Source organism: Oncorhynchus mykiss, chromosome 13 (assembly GCF_057628025.1).
Source record: "Oncorhynchus mykiss isolate SJ-2025 chromosome 13, ASM5762802v1, whole genome shotgun sequence".
In the NCBI taxonomy this organism is placed as follows: domain Eukaryota; kingdom Metazoa; phylum Chordata; class Actinopteri; order Salmoniformes; family Salmonidae; genus Oncorhynchus; species Oncorhynchus mykiss.
Window position 1 is genome coordinate 65,981,442 of NC_143034.1, and position 16,994 is coordinate 65,998,435.

Genomic DNA, 16,994 nt, shown 5'->3' on the forward strand with positions numbered 1-16,994 from the left:
TTAAATCAATGTTGTCTGGCTGTCTGCTGCTATACAAACACTCAACATACTGTATAATGGTAGATTAAATCAATGTTGTCTGGCTGTCTGCTGTTATACAAACACTCAACATACTGTATAATGGTAGATTAAATCAATGTTGTCTGGCTGTCTGCTGTTATACAAACACTCAACATACTGTATAATGGTAGATTAAATCAATGTTGTCTGGCTGTCTGCTGTTATACAAACACTCAACATACTGTATAATGGTAGATTAAATCAATGTTGTCTGGCTGTCTGCTGTTATACAAACACTCAACATACTGTATAATGGTAGATTAAATCAATGTTGTCTGGCTGTCTGCTGTTATACAAACACTCAACATACTGTATAATGGTAGATTAAATCAATGTTGTCTGGCTGTCTGCTGTTATACAAACACTCAACATACTGTATAATGGTAGATTAAATCAATGTTGTTTGGCTGTCTGCTGTTATACAAACACTCAACATACTGTATAATGGTAGATTAAATCAATGTTGTCTGGCTGTCTGCTGCTATACAAACACTCAACATACTGTATAATGGTAGATTAAATCAATGTTGTCTGGCTGTCTGCTGCTATACAAACACTCAACATACTGTATAATGGTAGATTAAATCAATGTTGTCTGGCTGTCTGCTGCTATACAAACACTCAACATACTGTATAATGGTAGATTAAATCAATGTTGTCTGGCTGTCTGCTGTTATACAAACACTCAACATACTGTATAATGGTAGATTAAATCAATGTTGTCTGGCTGTCTGCTGCTATACAAACACTCAACATACTGTATAATGGTAGATTAAATCAATGTTGTCTGGCTGTCTGCTGTTATACAAACACTCAACATACTGTATAATGGTAGATTAAATCAATGTTGTCTGGCTGTCTGCTGCTATACAAACACTCAACATACTGTATAATGGTAGATTAAATCAATGTTGTCTGGCTGTCTGCTGCTATACAAACACTCAACATACTGTATAATGGTAGATTAAATCAATGTTGTCTGGCTGTCTGCTGTTATACAAACACTCAACATACTGTATAATGGTAGATTAAATCAATGTTGTCTGGCTGTCTGCTGTTATACAAACACTCAACATACTGTATAATGGTAGATTAAATCAATGTTGTCTGGCTGTCTGCTGTTATACAAACACTCAACATACTGTATAATGGTAGATTAAATCAATGTTGTCTGGCTGTCTGCTGTTATACAAACACTCAACATACTGTATAATGGTAGATTAAATCAATGTTGTCTGGCTGTCTGCTGTTATACAAACACTCAACATACTGTATAATGGTAGATTAAATCAATGTTGTCTGGCTGTCTGCTGTTATACAAACACTCAACATACTGTATAATGGTAGATTAAATCAATGTTGTCTGGCTGTCTGCTGCTATACAAACACTCAACATACTGTATAATGGTAGATTAAATCAATGTTGTCTGGCTGTCTGCTGCTATACAAACACTCAACATACTGTATAATGGTAGATTAAATCAATGTTGTCTGGCTGTCTGCTGCTATACAAACACTCAACATACTGTATAATGGTAGATTAAATCAATGTTGTCTGGCTGTCTGCTGCTATACAAACACTCAACATACTGTATAATGGTAGATTAAATCAATGTTGTCTGGCTGTCTGCTGCTATACAAACACTCAACATACTGTATAATGGTAGATTAAATCAATGTTGTCTGGCTGTCTGCTGCTATACAAACACTCAACATACTGTATAATGGTAGATTAAATCAATGTTGTCTGGCTGTCTGCTGTTATACAAACACTCAACATACTGTATAATGGTAGATTAAATCAATGTTGTCTGGCTGTCTGCTGCTATACAAACACTCAACATACTGTATAATGGTAGATTAAATCAATGTTGTCTGGCTGTCTGCTGTTATACAAACACTCAACATACTGTATAATGGTAGATTAAATCAATGTTGTTTGGCTGTCTGCTGCTATACAAACACTCAACATACTGTATAATGGTAGATTAAATCAATGTTGTCTGGCTGTCTGCTGCTATACAAACACTCAACATACTGTATAATGGTAGATTAAATCAATGTTGTCTGGCTGTCTGCTGTTATACAAACACTCAACATACTGTATAATGGTAGATTAAATCAATGTTGTTTGGCTGTCTGCTGTTATACAAACACTCAACATACTGTATAATGGTAGATTAAATCAATGTTGTCTGGCTGTCTGCTGCTATACAAACACTCAACATACTGTATAATGGTAGATTAAATCAATGTTGTCTGGCTGTCTGCTGTTATACAAACACTCAACATACTGTATAATGGTAGATTAAATCAATGTTGTCTGGCTGTCTGCTGTTATACAAACACTCAACATACTGTATAATGGTAGATTAAATCAATGTTGTCTGGCTGTCTGCTGTTATACAAACACTCAACATACTGTATAATGGTAGATTAAATCAATGTTGTCTGGCTGTCTGCTGCTATACAAACACTCAACATACTGTATAATGGTAGATTAAATCAATGTTGTCTGGCTGTCTGCTGTTATACAAACACTCAACATACTGTATAATGGTAGATTAAATCAATGTTGTCTGGCTGTCTGCTGCTATACAAACACTCAACATACTGTATAATGGTAGATTAAATCAATGTTGTCTGGCTGTCTGCTGCTATACAAACACTCAACATACTGTATAATGGTAGATTAAATCAATGTTGTCTGGCTGTCTGCTGTTATACAAACACTCAACATACTGTATAATGGTAGATTAAATCAATGTTGTCTGGCTGTCTGCAATTCAACTTACAGCTAAGAGGTGACAACAATGTCCATGACCTTCTGCTTCCCATATGGAAAACTGAAAACTGTCTTTTTTCATTTGACCCCTTTTTCCTCCCCAATTTCATTGTATCCTAATTGGTAGTTACAGTCTTGTCTCGTCGCTGCAACTCCAGTACGGACTCGGAAGAGGCGAAGGTCGAGAGCCGTGCGTCCTACAAAACAGGACCCAACCAAGCCGCACTGCTTCTTGACACAATGCCCACTTAACCCGGAAGCCAGTCACACCAATGTGTCGGAGGAAACACACCGTACACCTGGTGATCGTGTCAGTGTGCACTGCGCCCGGCCGGCCACAGGAGTCGCTAGAGCGCGATGGGACAAGGACATCCCTTCCAGCCAAACCCTCCCTAACCCGGACGACGCTGGGCCAATTGTGCCCCGTCCCATGGGTCTCCCGGTCCTGGTCGGCTGCGACAGAGCCTGGACTCTAACCAGGATCTCTAGGGGCACAGCGATGCAGTGCCTTAGACCACTGCACCACTCGGGAGGCCGTATCACACAGTCTTACATGACATAGCCATTAGTCATTCAGTAACCTTTCCTCTATTATCACATTGATATGGAGTAGGTTACATAAACAGGTACACGGTACTGTACTTTCCCTTGTCTATGACATAACTGGTGCATATAGCAGGCTGGTCTTATAATGAATGGCATGTCATTGAAATGACTTGACACCCGTTTCAATCTACTAAGTGAAATGTGGCAAAGCTGTCAAAAACTACACCAGCACTTTAGGTGTTGGTGCAGTCATTTCCAAATGCACCGGGGATTTAGTATCAGACTCCCACTGTCCCTGACCAAGGGGACACACACACACACACGCAGACACCACAAGCACACTACACACACACACCTGCTATCCTTGTCCGTCCTGTCGTTTATGAGGGGAATCCAATGACTTGTCACCTAGAAGAGAGAAAACACGTATCAAACCCTGTTACAGCTGCACTGCCAAGACTCAGAACACAGGCTTGCCCTGCGCTCTCTTTAATTCAATATGGCCGACATGGTGAACAGAGTTAACAACGTGTAGGCAGTGCGCTGTTACTAAATCAAGATAGAAAATGTCAGAGAGAATGCTTGGTTTATAAACTGACCTTCTCAATGGACTTCTTGTTGTTGACTGAGTAAACTATGCAAATAACATTTGCCTGTAAAAAAAGAGAGAATGTTATTCTACCTTGGTGGGGATAGATGTTTACTTTATGGGGATAATACAGGGTTAAAATGGTATCCTACCAACCTTTGATATTTCTTGATACAACTGCTCGTCTGACTGTTCTGCTTCTACAGACACAAGACAACAACATCAAAGACAGTATGATATTGTCTTGTCAATCTGACACGTCTCCTACTCCACTGTCGTAAGTACTGTCAGTAGAGCACAGTTTCCAGCCATAACATGCATTGACTGAATCCCAGTTCCGAAAAATAATAGTCTGTCTGTAGGGGCAGTCTAGTAACACTGAACAGTGTTCAGCATTAAACATTCAGTATTGATTGACGTTCAGGCTGTATGGTCTGTGGCGTTACCTGAGTAGTCCACTATGTGTGTGGGGACTCTCTCTGGAGTTACGTCTGCTGGGATGGTGATCTCCTCTGCTCGAAGGGGAACGTCGTCAGGGAACTCCTCGCTGACCAGTGACATGATCAGAGACGTCTTCCCCACTTTGGCTGTGGAGATGAGAGGACAAGTGTGTGAGTCAGACAGAAGCATCAGTGTGTGATTGCAATCAGGATAGCCTGATTCCAGATCTATTTGTGCTGTCTTGCCAACTCCTATGGTCATGTGACAATGACAGTGACAATGACCATAGGAGTTGGCGAGACGGCACAAACAGATCTGGAACCAGGCTACAATGAGGAGATACTCCCTGTGATGGGAGATCATCTCACACAGGGAGACATCATCAATTGAGCTTTAGTGTCACCTCTCAACATTGTACCATTCAATGTGCAGGTTTCAAGGTAATGTCACGTGGACAAGTACAGTGCCATGCTGTTCTTTGCCAGCTCTAACCCCAACAATGCAGTAATCAATATCAATGTTGAACAAAAACGAACAAGGTGGAGCAAAAACATGAGAAATAGAAATAAGAACATGAAGTAAGTATGCTATATACATGGTCAGTTCCAATAGCATATTTACAATGTGCAGAGATACTGATAGGGGTATATATGTATAGGGGTAAGGTGACTAAGCATCAGGAAATATGATAAAAAGAGTAGCATATATGATGAATGTATGTGAGTGCGTGTGCGTAGTCAGTATAAATATTTGCAGCCCCAGGGATGTGGATGGGGGAGTGCTCGCCCCCTCCCCCGTTTCCTGTAGTCCAAGATCAGCTCCTTGGTCTTACTGACGTTGAGGGAAAGGTTGTTGCTCCGGGACCACACTGTCATGTAACTGACATCCTCCCTGTAGGCTGTCTTATCGTCACTGGTGATCAGGCCTACCACCATCGTGCCGTCAGCAAACTTGGTGTTGGAGTCATGTGCAGAGTACAGGACGGAACTAATCGCACACACCCCTGTGGGGACCCCGTGTTGAGGGTCAGCGTGGCGGAGGTGATGTTGCCTACCCTCACCACCTGGGAGTGGCCCGTCAGGAAGTCCAGGATCCAGTTGCAAAGGGAAGTGTTCAGTCCCAGGGTCCTAAGCTTGGTGACGAGTTTGGAGGTGACAAAGGTGTTGAACGCTGAGCTGTAGTCAATGAACAGCATTCTCACATAGATATTCCTCTTATCTAGGTGGGTGAAGGCAGTGTAGAATGAATTTGAGATTGTGTCGGCTACGGCTCTGCATACATTACAGACTGTTAGACTGATGTGTTGAGTGACTGAAGTGTGAAGATAAGAGCAGCTGGCAAGCATGAACAGGGACTAGTTAAGTGTTGGAGTGTCTTATTAAATTCCATGACTTGATTGAATCCAGCACCATAGAGCACAGCCAGAGGACACAGGGCTGCAGATACTGCACAGAGAGTTGCAGTTCTGATATGGTGCACAGCCAGAGGACACAGGGCTGCAGATACTGCACAGAGTTGCAGTTCTGATATGGTGCACAGCCAGAGGACACAGGGCTGCAGATACTGCACAGAGAGTTGCAGTTCTGATACGTTTCAACATGCATCCTTTTTTTCTACCATAACCATTGATCTAACGCCGATGGAGGGGTTTTATCAAGCCGGGTTCAATTAGCCTGCAGTAGCTTATTATGTTGAGTCAGATCAGTGAATGGGCTCCTGCTTCAAGGGCGGTAGGACAGTTCACCAAGTTCAAGAACAGGGGCAGCCTCTGCAGGTGCATGGAAAGGACTTGTATCTATGGACACTTGAGCTGTGTTTACAGTCTGGCTGCCCAATTCTGATCCTTTTAGACTACTACTTGGTCTTTTGACCAATCAGTTCAGCTCCTTTTCCAGTAATTGTGAAAAAGATCAGTATTGGGCTGTCTGTGTAAATGCATCCTTGGTTGCTGAGTGATATCACCAACGTTAGCATACACACATACGGTTTTGGCTGCCCTCTCAAGGGACCTGTCAGCAACACCAAAGAGAATGTGTCAATGTAGGTCAGCCAGCCAGTTGCATCTGATAAACAGATGTGAGTGAAGAACACAGGGCAGAAAGGAGGACAACCAGCATGTTGTCACAAGTTCCTTTAAAGGTCTCAGTTCTATCACATTCTACCCAATTTACCAATGTGATCATTGACAATAGTCGCTCTCAATTTTTTTTTAAATGACATAGCTTAAAAATATATGCATTGTGGATATGGGAGAAGATGAATGTAAATGAAATAGGGCCCTAATTTGCAAAGTGCACTAGATGTGGCAATGGGGATTTGGGAGAAGTGTATTGTGGAGGCCAAAAGTTGCAATGTGGCCAAATGGCTAAAATACACAAATCTGAGCAGAACATGATTTCTACTGGTTCCATGGAATGTCAAGCTGACAGTGTGCACGAGGACATATCGATAGTGCAAAGCGCGTGCAAGGTTGAGTGAGTGTTCTATTGATACGATCCTAACCTACATTACTAGCTAACTAGTTAATTACTGTGGCTAGAAGTTACACCAAACATACTTTAAATAACTACAGCTACTGTGTGCGTATTACTAAGTGAACGAACCAACAGTCTTTATTAACTAGCCATTCACATTTGACTGCGGCATTTGCTAGTTAGCGAGGTATGTTGTTGGCTTAACGTCTTCACAATGTCACATTGAATCAGTTCGATGCAATGGTATTCTTAGTTGTGCGGTCATACAAGTACAAAACACAACCTAGGTGTACATTCGTATATACCCTGTATTTTGATTAATTGAATGTATTCGCGGAGTTAAGCTAGCTAGCATGCTAGCTAATTACTGTGTAGGCATCAAGCGCCAGCTATATTTAATGAATCAGCCACTTACGTTCCCCAACGAGTAATATCCTCACGTCCTTCCTCATATTTGCAACTGTTTTTTTAATTCACAAATCAATAAAGTCTTTGTTCTTTCATAAATATCATATATTCTTTGATGCCGCCCTACAGCAGTTTATCTAATGCCAGGCCTGCGCAGTTTAGACTGCGCTGTCAAACTGTGGTCTGCGCCTCTTTCTTTGTAGGACAAAACGGACGGAGGAATTTCTCCGTTAATTTGTTATCGTTTCTCTCGCTTCTTGTACAATTGAAGTTCCACGCTCAACAGCGATACACATTTTTGTAAATGACATAATTGTTTAAAACGCTATATTCCTTTATTTTCTGTACTTTCAAGACATTTTGCACGAAATATTTCAGACGCACGCCTCCTCCAAGCTGACCTCCAATACCCGGCAACTACGGCAAACAGTAGCAGACAAACGCTGTCGAAACATACTAGACAACGCATCTGCTACCCTCTAGCGCTGATGTGGTGACATTGGCTTGGAATTCAAATGTAGTGGCTTGATTTGATTGTATTGTGAAATGATAAAGGAGGCAGGGATTCAATTGCTCTCAACTCAGAAGACGCTGAGGGCTCGAATTGAGGGGGTATGTGAGGGTATGGCATACCCTTTGTTAAAGAAAAGGGCTAAAAACATACCCTTCTAATACATAGTTGTTATACTATCACAGTTTTTATTAGTAATCACAGTTGGTATTAGATATTATTCCAGTTGATATTAATTTTATAACATGTACGCACACTCACTTCCTTTCTCATAGCAACAGAATTGACCTGGTTTCACACATAAAACAAGTGCACACGGGACACACAACTCTGCCATTTTAATAGGTAAGGTTTGAGAATAACAATTTTACCTTCCATGCCGAGCAAGGCATCTAGTTTGTCCATCATTTGTGGTGAGACAGTACTGCCCCAATTCATTTTTCAATAATTCCAGTAGAACCATGTATCTGCATTGTAAATAAACAACCCACAGTCCTAGACATTGTCCTCCAAGAAGTAATATATTTAGAGGCCTGCTGTCACTAAGGGGGATACATTCAATGCAGTGATACTGGAAGTTTTCTTATATACTGAACAAAAATAGAAACACAACATGTAAAGTGTTGGTCCCATGTTGCATGAGCTGAAATAAAAGATCCCAGAAATGTTCCAGATGCATCAAAACATTTATTTCTCTAAAATGTTAGGACCACCACATTCGGCTTCTTCATCTGGGGGATCATCTGAGCCCATCCCCACCCGGATAGCTGATGAAACTGTGGGTCTGCAAAACTGAAGAATTTCGGCACAAACTTGCCAGAAACGGTCTCAGGGAAGCTCAACGTTGTGAATAGAGTGCCCCATCATGGCGGTGGGGTTATGATTTGGGAAGGCATTAAGCTACGGAAAATGAACACAATTGCATTTTATTGATGGCAATTTGACTCCATAGAGACTCCGTGACGAGATCCTGTCGTGACCATTGTCGTGCCATTCATCAGCCGCCATCACCTTAAGTTTCAGCCTGATTATGGACGGCCTCATGTCGCAAGGATCTGTACACAATTCCTGGAATCCAAAAAAATCACAGTTCTTCCATGGCTTGCATACTCACCAACCATGTCACTAATTGAGCATGTTTGGGATTGCTCTGGATCGACAGCGTGTTCTAGTTCCCGCCAGTATCCAGCAACTATTGAACAGCAGTGGGACAACATTCCACATGCCACAATCAACAGCCTGATCAACTTGCGAAGAGGATGTGTCACGCTGCATGAGGCATATGGTGGTCACACCAGATACTAACTGGTTTTCTGTATCTGTGACCAATGGATGCATATTTGTATTCCCAGTTGTGAAATCCATAGATTAGGTCTGAATTAATTTATTTCAACAGACTGATTTCCTTATTTAAACTGTAACTCAGTAAAATCTTTGAAATTGTTGCATGTTGTGTTTATGTATTTGTTCAGTGTAGATGAGTCTTCAGAGTGGGTTTTGCAGCCAATGTTGGTGGAATCTCTCTCTCGAAAGTCAGCTCTCTCTCAAAAGTCAACTCTTCCCTCGGATGTTGGCTTCAGCTGAAACAAGACAAGCCAGAAAAGCGTATATTAGGTTATTCACCATATGGTGTATGAATATATACTATGTACAGTACGTGCATAGTGTGTATGTGTGTGTGTCAGGGGGTTGGTGGCACCTTCATTTGGGAGGACGGGCTCGTGGAATAGGCTGGAGCGGAATCAGTGGCATGGTGTCAAATACATCAAACACATGGTTTCCATGTGTTTGATGCCATTCCATCTGCTCCGTTCTGCCCATTATTATGAGCCGTCCTCCCCTCGGGAGTCTCCTGTGGTGTGAATACTGGTGACACGACTCTTACTGGTGTAGTCCTGGGGCTGCATGGGTTTAGAGATGACCTCTCTGAGGGCCTCCACCCACTCTCTCTGTTCCCTCTCCTGCTCACACATGAAGACAAACTGGCGGTCCGGCGTGTCCACTGTGACTCCACACCTCCACCGGTTGCCTCTGGTCCTTTTGGGAATGCACTCACTCACTGAGTAACCATTGGTCTCTGTGCCGATGAACACAACTCCCAGCTCCTCAGCATCCTGTAGTAAACAGACACACACAACATGTTGATAGTGTAGAGATTAGGATTCGAGGGATACACACAGGTACACAGCGAATATACACACACACACACACACACACACACCCTTTTGAGATAATGAGGAGGTGGACTCCTTTCTTACCAGCTGGCTTTTGAAGTAAAGGAGCTTCCTGTCTTGGGAGTCCAAGATGAACCATCTCTTTTTGAACGTCTCCTTTTGCTTCCCAACAAATACACTTTATTGTCACAGTGTTCATAATGCGATTACATTGTAACAACCAGGTCACTTTACGTTTCTTCTATCCAATGTCATTATTTAGTATGATAATCACAAAGTAACTACCTACCATAGGACCTGTCTTCTCCATGTATCCTTCTTTGAGGTAGTTTCTGGTAATTCTAGTCCTCAACTGTCAGAATACACATAATGAAGAGGAATACAGAAGAAGCATTTATAAGCATCAATTCATTTATTGCTAATTGCAACAGTAGTTATTGATTGCTATGGTTGCTGAATATGTCCTTAGGCACTAGGAACCACTGTCTGTTCTTTAGGAAATATTTACATCTAAATGTACTGGTATTCTGCAACATAAAACCAAGCCAATAGTTACTGGAAATACTATCTTGTGACACCCTCTCAAAGTTGAAACGTGTTGAACTTCCTCTAATGCATTGATTCATTGAAGTATGTCTTCACACGGCATAACAACACCCTATAGTTTCACGTTTTATTAGTCGTATGTACAGGATACACGTGGTATAGACCGTCCAATGAAATGCTTACTTGCAAGTTCTTTCTCGACAATGCAACAACTATAAGAAATAAGATTAACAGCATAAAGTAAATGGCTCAGTAGAATATAAGACATTTTATCATAAGTATAATAATGGAATTTATAGTATGTTTACACCCTAAAGTGAATGGTCTACAGGGGACAATAAAAATACCAAATTCATGTGGGGGAGACATTGGTAGCCTCTGATTTGACGGAAATAGAGATACTGTGCCGGTACAAACATGGTTGAAAAGAAGGGCATATACCAGAGAGAACTTTACTGAAATATAGTCTAACAAACACTTACTTCTTTATCACTTCCTGTGGGGTATGCTGTTTTCAGGTAGGCAAAGCGAGCAGCTCGAATGGCATTAAACCAGTTGACAATCTCCTAAGCAGGGAAGACTAGTAAGCTTTACACACTGATATACAGCATAATCTGCTACAGGGGGATGCCATAAAATCTCCAACCAACTGTGAATACAAGCAGATCAACAAAGATCTCAGACAAAAATACTAACAAAAGCTTGTTTTGCAAAGTTGTAAATATTTTAGCATGGCTTCTTGCTCACTTATCCACTTCCTCGTGTTTTGGATGAGGCCATGTGACGGCAAACGTCTTTCTCTTATCTCAACTGGTAGTACCAGGAGATCAGTTTGTGATTTATCCAACTCCTCTGTACTTTTCACTTTCATAACAAACATATGGCAAAGGAGTTGTATAAAACACAGTGACAGATCTTTGATCACCAGGCTATACAAAAGCTACTCTTCTATAATAAAGAGCGAAATACAGAGAAAAATACCCACCTCTCCACTTTCGTGGTAGACAAAAATACTTCTGGTGTGGCTGTCTTTCTGGTAGGTAATCTGCAGACCATGGGCGTGACCAATTTTCTCAGGTTGAAAGGTCACATTCACGTCTTTGATGGAGATGAGCGCTTTGGGCCCTTTGGATGGCTGAGGGCGTAGAGTGATGATGTGTACAATGCAAGCCCAGTGAAAATTCAACAATGTGGCTTAACTATTTGTAAGCCTGACTTGAGAGAAAACTGAACATATGTCATAATCAAATTATGTTAAGATGATTCACAAGTGAACCCCTGTAAATATTAGCAGAGCTATGGCACTGAACTCTTTTCACCTTTCAGTAGACACATGTCCAGGAGGGGGTGTATTTGAGATGGGAGTATCTAGAATTGACAATTGATAAATGCCATTGGATGAGGTAATGTTTTGGTCCTAAGTGGTACCAAGAACGAGATAGGAACTTTATTTAGGAGACCAAACTGAACAATAATGTATAGCTAATGCTATCTACCCATGGGATACTCCTCTTTCAAGTAAAATGTTCTTTGTGTAATGTTCCTAAGATCTGTTGTTTGTCATGTGAGTTGAGATGGGTGTGTCTTGGCTATAATTGATACTAAGAACTGTTTTGTAAGCACTCTCAGAGAATTCATTTATAGACACTGAATTGATCTGAGAGTCACAGGGCTATGGTGAAGCTCATATATCATTAATTATGGACTTTATAACATACTCTGACTTGTGTGTGGTTTGCTCTCTCAATGTTTAGTAATACAGGAAATGACCACGACAGGCACTGCACTCTTTTCACCTTTCAGTAGTCACACGTTCAAAGTATGTGACCATTAACAGTTTAGAAATTTGGCCGTGCAGCAAGCTACCCAGCATGTCAATGACCTCACACTTACATCCTCCTTGTTGAAGTAAGCCAGGGTGAATTCCTTCTCAGACAGAACAAACTTCCTTCTCTGAAACTGTCCCTTCTCCTTCCCCTTCTTCCACAGCATCCCTTCATAGAAACCTGGAATGGAAACCCAAAGAAGTGTACTCTGTTTCGTCTCCGTAACTCATCAATACATGTGGGTATGCCTCTCATGTCTCTGTGTGTGGTTTTTACTCAAGTGAACGATGCTCTGCTGTAGGTCCACAGAAGTGTACTCTGTTACGTCTCCGTAACTCATCAATACATGTGGGTATGCCTCTCATGTCTCTGTGTGTGGTTTTTACTCAAATGAACGATGCTCTGCTGTAGGTCCACAGAAGTGTACTCTGTTACGTCTCCGTAACTCATCAATACATGTGGGTATGCCTCTCATGTCTCTGTGTGTGGTTTTTACTCAAGTGAACAATGCTCTGCTGTAGGTCCACAGAAGTGTCAGTGTGACAAGAATAGGTTTTTCTTGTCAGTGTACGATGAACAAACTACATTGACCCTGCAAAATGCCTCACTGTGGACAATATTTCAATGTATGTCATTTAGCAAACGCTTTTATCCAACCCCGAAGTACAATCATGCGCGCATATATTTGTCATGTAGAGGTGGCCCTGGGAATCAAACCTACTATCCTGGCATTTCAAGAGCCATGCTCTACCAACTGAGATACAGAAGACCACAATTAAAATAATACAGAAATATAGAAGAAATGGCAGAGGTTCTCTGTGTTATAACATGTGATTTGAACGTCCACAGACAAGCAGTAAAGCCGTTCACCTGTCGTGTAGGCCAGTGGGGGATACTTTGTCTCGCCGGTAAATTCCATCCTCTCATATTTTGCTCTTATCCACTGCTCCCTTAAGACGCTGGGGGTAAAAAGGATGAAATGTTCTACAGTTTCACAGGCTTATCGGATCCTTGAGTCCACAGTTTCTCCTGCATTGTTTTAGACAGGGTGAATAGAAACCCTAAGTATTGTCCATTGCATTTGTTTTTCTTAAACCTTCAAAAGACAAATCATTTTTCATTGGGAGGGAGAGACAACAATGGACTGACTGGTTAAATGATTTATAATTCCATTGTCAGAAGTTCCACTTCTTTATTTTTTTAAACAATACAATCCTTTCCTTCCCCTTCCTACATTGATGCGCAAAGTCAGCATCCTTCAACTTCCCTAAATCCTGCCATTCGTTTGTACAAAAACGAGTGCCCAGTGCCAAGAGCACTTGTCAGTGAAGTAGTGAAATTACCTGGGATGGCAATACTTACGCACAGTCTTCTTGCTGGGGCCGGTAGTAGAATGCTGGGACTGCTTTCTCATAGATGGCTCTGCCTGTGGCATTTCCATTGGTTTTCATGAACTTTGTACCCAAACAAACACCCCAAAAGAAGGAAATTGACAGAGGACATAAATACATTGTATTGATTAAGATTGCAAACCAAACCAGTACCCAAAGTGGTCCTCCAAGATGAGAACCAGGAGTGAAATTGACATGTAGTGGTCACAAAACCTGGTCTTGAAGAGATACTGGTTGTGAAGGCTTTTATTCCACCCCAGCACAAAGTTAATGATCATTTGTTGATGGATTGATCTGGTTAGTGTTGGGCTGGAACGAGACACCTGAACACCCTGTAAGATCTCCAGAACCAGGGTTGGTGTTGACCCCTGCTGTAAGAGATCCATTCATTACCTTCACTAGCTCGTCATCCCAGAAGTCGAGCCGTATGGATTTAACGCGGCTGATGTTGGACAGGTTGCGGTGCACTCCAGAGCAGTTCAGACACACAAATACACCCAGCTTATAGGACGCCCAGTCAGGATCTATACAGTGTATGCAGAGGACGGGAGGATCACCAGAAAGAGACAAGACTCAAGATCACTCAAAACTCATGGAAAAACAGAGATCAAAGAATGAATGACCATCTCTGTGTGGTGTCACTCAGCACTGAAAATCACAGATATCTTTCAAAATAGTCAAATGGTGCTAGGGCCAGTCCTGGTTATTCTGTCACCTAGGCAAGACAAAAATATCGCTGCCCCTGTAAAACTAAAAATAGTACCAGTAAGCAAACTGATGATGAAAAGACGTATTGTCCGGACATTGAAATCAGGTTCATTTTCCGTTCGGAATTAAAGTTGAAAAGACATCATTTATAGATGTCTATGTTTGGGCCAAATCAACGCTTATCCAGGCCGGATCAAAAACCAACGTCAGTGGAAATCAAGGCCGGGCTGGACTGCACCAAAAAACAACTGCTGGTCCGTGCTTACTGGGGTGTTGCCTACCCTGTCCACTTGCAACGTAATTTTATGAATGCCCATCCATGTGTTAGGCCCACCATTTGTAAAACAGGCTGTTGCATTTGCTTTATTAGTCCTGATTCCTGTGACTAATCAATTAGGCTATTTAAGCTCTAAATATCAGCTACCTAACTTTATCAGGAGTTATCCTGAGCCTATTTGCAATGTGTTTACACCACAGGAGGTTGGTGGCACCTTAATTGGGGAGGATGGGGTTGTGGTAACGGTTGGAGCGAAATAGGTGGAATGGTATCAAATACAACAAACACACGGTTTCCATGTGTTTGATGCCATGCCATTCCATTTGCTCCATTCCAGCCATTATTGTGAGTCCTCGTCCTCCCCTCAGCAGCCTCCACTGGTTTACACAGCAGGAAATGCAGAAGTATTTTATTTTTCACTATGATCAGCTCATCAAAAACAAACTTGAAACCACTGATCATGACAATTTAGCTCCTATGGTGAAAGTCCTGGACAGCAGTTGTAGCCTGATTATCCATTCCATATTTCCCATTTTAATTTGACCGGTCCTGTTTTTAGGATATTGTAATGAGCCTGTAAGGCCACCGAAACTCACATGTAGTTTGTTGACTCACAAACATTCGAGTACGATTATTTCCCATAAAATGATCAAATTGTAATTTACTTGGATGAACACAGTGCACCCAAGCACTAACCGGAAACACACAAGCGCCTCTCGAAAAACTCTCCCTCAGCATGCCCCAGCGTCATCATCACATAGAGCAACTAATTTGCATAACATAGGCTGAGAGACGCTCGAATGTGTAAGCGCATTACAACGGTATGTTCATAAATTAACTTTGGAGTGCCAGAGTGCACTCTGGGCGTTCGTAAATTCAAAGCATTGTCAGATTGTCTGTTCATAAATTCAGAGCGTTTCGCTCCCGGAGAGCACTGGCTGAGGAGTAGGGTTGATCCGAGCGTTCTGACCTCATAACTCAAGCTAACTTGGCTAGCTAGCCACTTCCAGACAAATGAGAGAACACCTCATTCTGGCAATTGTAAGGCTGTTTTCATGTTATCTAGAGCGTTGGCGACTAACTGTGCTGCTGGCAACAATTTAATAATTTGTTTTTGCCGACGTTTACTGACAACTGTCATATTCAACGTGTGTTGCGCGTTGGAAAATGCATGTTACTCTGCGCTCTGACACACAGACGAGAGTGCTCTGAAATGGGAGTAGATCGCCAGAGTGAATTTACGAACGCACCTAATACGTTGTTGGTTAACATGTCAGCACATTTTTTTATTTGATTGGGCGTCATTTAGTTAGGCTATTTGATCGGAGAAACCTGCATGATGTCTGACTACATTGTCATAGCTTTTATATCCAGCCTGTGGGCTACAGAAAAGGTCACATACCATATACACTACGATATCTGCTATATGATTTATGTTAATCATTTTTTTGGACGGAAAGTTGGTGGAGTATGGCAGTCTCTCCAACAGCACCCCAGAAAGGCGCTGGGAATAGTCAAGCTAAATATTTTGCGCCCCTGCCTATAACAAAGTGGGCACTTCTTATCACAGGGCGGCATCAGCGCCCACCTAAAAAGCCCATATGACACTGGTTGAGAGAAATTGACATTGTTTTGGGGCTAGAATTACGTGAGGTTGGAGGTGCGTCTTGGTCAGTTTAGCGCAGAAAATGACACCCTCTTCAATCTTCCGCCATAAGCGGTCGCCTAATGAGCGGGCAAGCCTTGTAGGTAGAAGTTATTGTTGAGTAGTGAGAAAGCGATGTCTACATGACACACACAAGCATTTACCCTATACATGACTATTTAACACACCACACACATACAAGTCAGAACATGGGCTGAATTAATTAATGTGAAGAAATTGTACACTCATTGGCAACTTCATCCCTAACTCTTGAATTGACTAGGATTTAAATGGAACTACATTGTCACTCACCCGGCGCGCTACAGTCTGCGCATTGGTTGTTTTCTGGCAGTTTCCCCAATTCCAGCAAAATCGTTTTGTTTCTGTCCTTGTTTGCCATTATTTTGCGAATATAAATCTGTATCGAATGTAGGAAATATTTTGGTTAAATATGAGTGTTGTAATTAGCCATTTACGTAACGAAATACAAATGTTGACGTTTCTGTGTTTGGACGAAAACTGGAACGTGTTACAGTACATAAGACCACGAACGTAAAATGCTTGTGATTTTTATTTTGTAACCTCCCACTACAGAAATGAAAACATGACGCGT

The 16,994-nt window shown here is 41.7% G+C and overlaps 2 protein-coding genes across 9 annotated transcripts in view; both read right to left on the reverse strand.

Moving 5' to 3' along the window:
• LOC110486912 (mitochondrial Rho GTPase 1-A) overlaps window positions 1–7,772 on the reverse strand; it is a 33,996-nt gene extending 26,224 nt beyond the window's left edge. For 4 of the 5 annotated variants that reach the window (XR_016486055.1, XM_090197233.1, XM_090197231.1 and 1 more), the window contains exons 1-5: window positions 7,311–7,720; window positions 4,427–4,567; window positions 4,137–4,180; window positions 3,991–4,044; window positions 3,747–3,799 (exon numbers count right to left, since the gene is read on the reverse strand). Coding sequence is in view for 4 of the 5 variants with exons in the window: in XM_090197233.1 (XP_090053359.1) it covers window positions 3,747–3,799; window positions 3,991–4,044; window positions 4,137–4,180; window positions 4,427–4,567; window positions 7,311–7,347 (329 nt within the window). In the remaining variant the exon portion in view is untranslated. Of the gene's footprint in view, window positions 1–3,746; window positions 3,800–3,990; window positions 4,045–4,136; window positions 4,181–4,426; window positions 4,568–7,310 lie in introns of all 5 variants that reach the window. The other variant, XM_090197234.1, reaches the window with a different exon arrangement.
• Window positions 7,773–7,982: 210 nt separating this feature from the next.
• On the reverse strand, window positions 7,983–16,973 carry LOC110537857 (arf-GAP with dual PH domain-containing protein 2). 4 transcript variants are annotated; one of them, XR_016486059.1, is made up of 11 exons: window positions 16,694–16,973; window positions 14,145–14,275; window positions 13,723–13,814; window positions 13,231–13,319; window positions 12,428–12,540; window positions 11,520–11,669; window positions 11,017–11,100; window positions 10,278–10,340; window positions 10,073–10,150; window positions 9,514–9,928; window positions 7,983–9,394 (listed from the first exon to the last, which is right to left on the reverse strand). XR_016486059.1 is itself a non-coding variant. In XM_090197235.1 (11 exons), exons 1-11 carry the CDS (start codon window positions 16,779–16,781, stop codon window positions 9,366–9,368), a joined length of 1,146 nt encoding a protein of 381 aa, XP_090053361.1. In that variant the 5' UTR covers window positions 16,782–16,973; the 3' UTR covers window positions 7,983–9,365. The 4 variants fall into 4 exon arrangements, 2 of the variants coding, with proteins under 2 accessions (XP_090053361.1, XP_090053362.1); XM_090197235.1 differs by having other exon boundaries at window positions 9,700–9,928; XR_016486060.1 differs by lacking the exon at window positions 11,520–11,669.
• Window positions 16,974–16,994: the final 21 nt, after the last annotated feature.